This window comes from Marmota marmota, unplaced genomic scaffold (assembly GCF_001458135.2).
Source record: "Marmota marmota marmota unplaced genomic scaffold, marMar, whole genome shotgun sequence".
Taxonomy (NCBI): Eukaryota; Metazoa; Chordata; class Mammalia; order Rodentia; family Sciuridae; genus Marmota; species Marmota marmota.
This window is the reverse complement of record NW_026000222.1, coordinates 16769107-16773072: the sequence shown is the minus strand read 5'-3', so window position 1 is coordinate 16773072 and position 3966 is coordinate 16769107. Positions and strand designations below refer to the sequence as shown.

General features: G+C 52.3%; 1 protein-coding gene and 1 long non-coding RNA gene across 2 annotated transcripts in view; one reads left to right on the top strand and one right to left on the bottom strand.

Moving 5' to 3' along the window:
- LOC125613170 overlaps positions 1-3966 on the bottom strand; it is a 22722-nt gene that overhangs the window by 4602 nt on the left and 14154 nt on the right. The gene's annotated exons all lie outside the window — the stretch shown is intronic.
- On the top strand, positions 7-1617 carry Thap11 (THAP domain containing 11). Its single transcript, XM_015496189.2, has one exon. It carries the CDS (start codon positions 54-56, stop codon positions 957-959), a length of 906 nt encoding a protein of 301 aa, XP_015351675.1. The 5' UTR covers positions 7-53; the 3' UTR covers positions 960-1617.

The following is a 3966-nucleotide window of genomic DNA, read 5'->3' as shown; positions in this document are numbered from 1 at the left end:
CCGTCGAAGAGCTCAAGAGGCCGGTGGGCCGGGCCGAGCCGCGCGGCGCAGCCATGCCTGGCTTTACGTGCTGCGTACCGGGCTGCTACAACAACTCGCACCGGGACAAGGCGCTGCACTTCTACACGTTTCCCAAGGACGCTGAACTGCGGCGCCTCTGGCTCAAGAACGTGTCCCGTGCGGGCGTCAGTGGATGCTTCTCCACCTTCCAGCCCACCACGGGCCACCGTCTTTGCAGCGTTCACTTCCAGGGCGGCCGCAAGACCTATACTGTGCGCGTTCCCACCATCTTCCCACTGCGCGGCGTCAATGAGCGCAAAGTAGCGCGCAGACCCGCGGGGGCCGCGGCCGCCCGCCGCAGGCAGCAACAACAGCAGCAGCAGCAACAGCAGCATCAACAGCAACAACAACCCTCGCCATCCGCCTCCACTGGCCAGACCGCCCAGTTGCAGCCAAACCTGGTGTCTGCCTCCGCGGCCGTGCTCCTCACCCTTCAGGCCGCTGTAGACAGCAGCCAAGCTCCGGGATCCGTGCCGCCTGCGCCCACCACTCCCACTGGAGAAGATGTGAAGCCCATCGACCTTACAGTGCAAGTGGAGTTCGCAGCCGCAGAGGGCGCAGCCGCCGCAGCTGCCGCGTCAGAGCTAGAGGCTGCTACAGCGGGTCTGGAGGCCGCGGAGTGCCCTATGGGCCCCCAGTTGGTGGTAGTAGGGGAAGAGGGCTTTCCAGATACTGGCTCCGACCATTCGTACTCGTTGTCGTCTGGCACCACGGAGGAGGAGCTCCTGCGCAAACTGAACGAGCAGCGGGACATCCTGGCGCTGATGGAAGTGAAGATGAAAGAGATGAAGGGTAGCATCCGCCACTTGCGTCTCACCGAGGCCAAGCTGCGCGAAGAACTTCGTGAGAAGGATCGTCTGCTTGCCATGGCTGTCATCCGTAAGAAGCACGGAATGTGAATGGATTCCGCTGCGGCCTGCAGAACTCCTGGACCTTGCAGCCCTAGGAATCCTCAGGCTGATGTTGGAACTCCCCTGTAGTGTGGTTGACAGTACTGAGGCTTAGGGCAGCTGGATTCTTGCTGGTGATCTGGCACCTTCACTTGGGGCTTCTGACTTAATTGGTGACACCAGCAATTATGACTTTGTGTACCCTTTCTCCCCACTTTATGTTTCAGATTCCGGTTAGGCAGAGGCTTCAGAATCACTGAACTTGAAACTTACCCTAGAGGGATGCAGGTGGGATGCCCAGGAACTACGGGTTTAGGAAAACCACACCTTAAGGTTTGCCAGCAAACAGAGAAGACTCTACGGTGGGTAGTGATGAAGATCCAAATAACATCAGTTCTCCTTTTCATGATTAACCTTTTCAGGTGAAGCCTGTGATTCTAATGGGGACTAGTTGATCTGTGCCTCTGTCTCCTAGAACCTCCCCATCCATGAGGTCATTTATGGGGGATCTGGGTGACCTGCTGATGGAGATCCAGCTTGCCAGGGACTTAGGTTTATCCTGTTATGTTTGCTACTGGTTACAAATTCTATTTTCTGTACAATTAGTCAGACTAAAGTTTTCACTGTGTTTGTTTGGCAAAACAAATTAAACAAAAAGTAAGGTTTTTATTTGGGTTTCGCCATTTTATTTTTATAAAAATTCACCTAAGTGTCCTTGAAATTTGGGGAAATAGGCCTATTTGAAAGACCAGAATGCCCCTGAGAATAGATATTCTTCAGGTTTCTCTATAAAGTGACCTTAAGCACATGGACCCTGGCCTCAAGGTCCTTGTAGAGTTCCTGGCCCAGCTCACCCCAAAGAATTTGGAAACTGCACCGAAAGTCCCATTGGTTTTCTCCTTATGTCCTTTTAACAAGAAGGTGAAACTGAGACTAAGATGAAGTCTAAGAGTAACTGTTCAGGTCCTCCTATCTCTGAGAGTTTTAAATTCTCTTAAATTTTCAGCTGGTATTGAAGTTTGCTCATCATTTCCTTCCTAAGGCCTAGCACAGTGTTGGGTACACATATGCAAGCAATTACTTAAGCCACGAAGACCACAGCTGGAAGCAGCCATGGGTCCTGCAGTACTCAGGACTCTTGTACAGATACCTTGGCCTTGGTACACCTTCAGTATGAAAGACCTATCCAAAGAGGGCATTAAGGAGTTGGAATTTGTGAGCCCTTGACTCATGTTTTTGGCTGCCTTTATTTTTTTACTGCTACTGGGGGGGGGGGTGAAAGGGTAACATTTTTATCTATAGCTCCAAGTAATTTAGCTCAAAGCCAATCTAGAGGTGAATGCCTTTGGAGCTATCTTGTTTACTATGAGTGATGGGGCACTATTAAATGACTTCCTTCTCTTCTGAACAGAGCCACCTGTGTGGCTGTGACCTGGAATGGCCCGAAAATTAATGTTTCCCTTCTGGTCCCTTGGCATTGAGGTGGGAAACAATCTTTTGTGAGGAAGGAGGGTACAGCATAGGTTGTATAGGGGCGCACCTGGGGTACCAGATTGGATCTTTGCCTTTCAAGGACTAGCTGGCTGGTAATCAGGTGGTAGAAGCATAGCTCTGCAATTCCAGACCAGCTGAGCCTTATCAGACTGGTCTCTCACATATCACCACTCTCCTTCCTTGGAGTGGAGGCTTTTCCAGGCTTGGGTCTTGCTCTTTAGTGTATCCTTGAGCTCCTGTTCTTTCAAGGGATGCTGCTGATGTACTTTGTTTCTCTTGAACCTCTCAGCAGCACTCCCTGGACCCTTTCCAGTGTCTGGAGGTTACTTGCACACAACCTGTTTTGATTTCCAGGGGAGGAGGAGGTCAGTTCACCGAGCAAGAAAAGCCCCAGGTGCAGGTGTACCACTAGCAGGTAATAGAAGAGAGTTCTCAGTGACTGAGTAGTAGAAGCATTTAGATAGGTAAAGTGGTCTGAACAGTCCTGGGATTTAATCAAGTTTAGCTTGATCTTACCAGTCATCCCCAGGTGGCAAGTGTGGGTGGCTAAAGGTGCAAAACAGGAGTACTGAGAGATCTTAGGCCAGGAGAGAAGGCTTAAAGCTATTTCCCTTTCTTGTGGTGTCCTAGGTTGGCTGCAGAGCCATTTGCCCAGCATGAACCTGACCTACAGATAAGCTTTCCTTCAGATGTTTGTGTTACCAGGGAAACGAAGAAAAGGGTGTTGAAAGTAAAGGGCAAAGGATGGGAGAAGGGTTTACTGATTTCCTAGTCTTTTAAATATCGGGAAAAGTTTTGGGTGAGCTAGTTATTTCTCTTAATAAAAATCAAACTCATAGCTATCTGCTGGAAAGAAAAGACAAAATTTAGAATGTTTTGAAGATCCCGCTGTAGAAATGTGAGTAATCAGCTCCAGAAAGCCCCACCTGAGGGGCATCTGAGATTAACCCAAGAAGTCTAGTCTGCTGGAAACCAGCTTTAGGCCCAACTGGCCCCGGGGCAGAGCTCCCAAATGGTGGGACAGCAGAAATTGGGTTCCGCCCGGGCTGGCTTAAGTCCTCACGGCTCAGCTCGAATTGGCAGTGGGAGCCCAAAGGCAGCGGGGTTTCGCGAGCCGAACATCACAGAGGCCCAGGGAGGGACGCCCCGGCCAGCTCGGGGCCAGGCAGGCCTCCTACAGAGGCGGGGCTAACCACCCACGGCCGCACAGACTGGGCGGGGCCGGCCCGCTGGGACAGGGCGACTACAGAGCCCTGACCCTACCCTGGCGCCAACCTTCGTGTTCCAGAGGCTTCCGCTGGACCACAATTCTCAGGGGCTCTCCCGGGTAGCCTCCCTCCCTGACTTAGCCTCTCCTCCCGCGCTGCGGGCCGTGTCTGGGCCTCCATGCATAGCACACCGGGAACTGTAGTTTTCTCTTGACGTGCTAATGCCAAAAAGGAGAGCGGCGGGACTGCATTTCCCAGAGTGCAACGGGGCGGGCGAGGGAAGGCAGGGGGGAAGGGACAGTCGGTCGCAGACC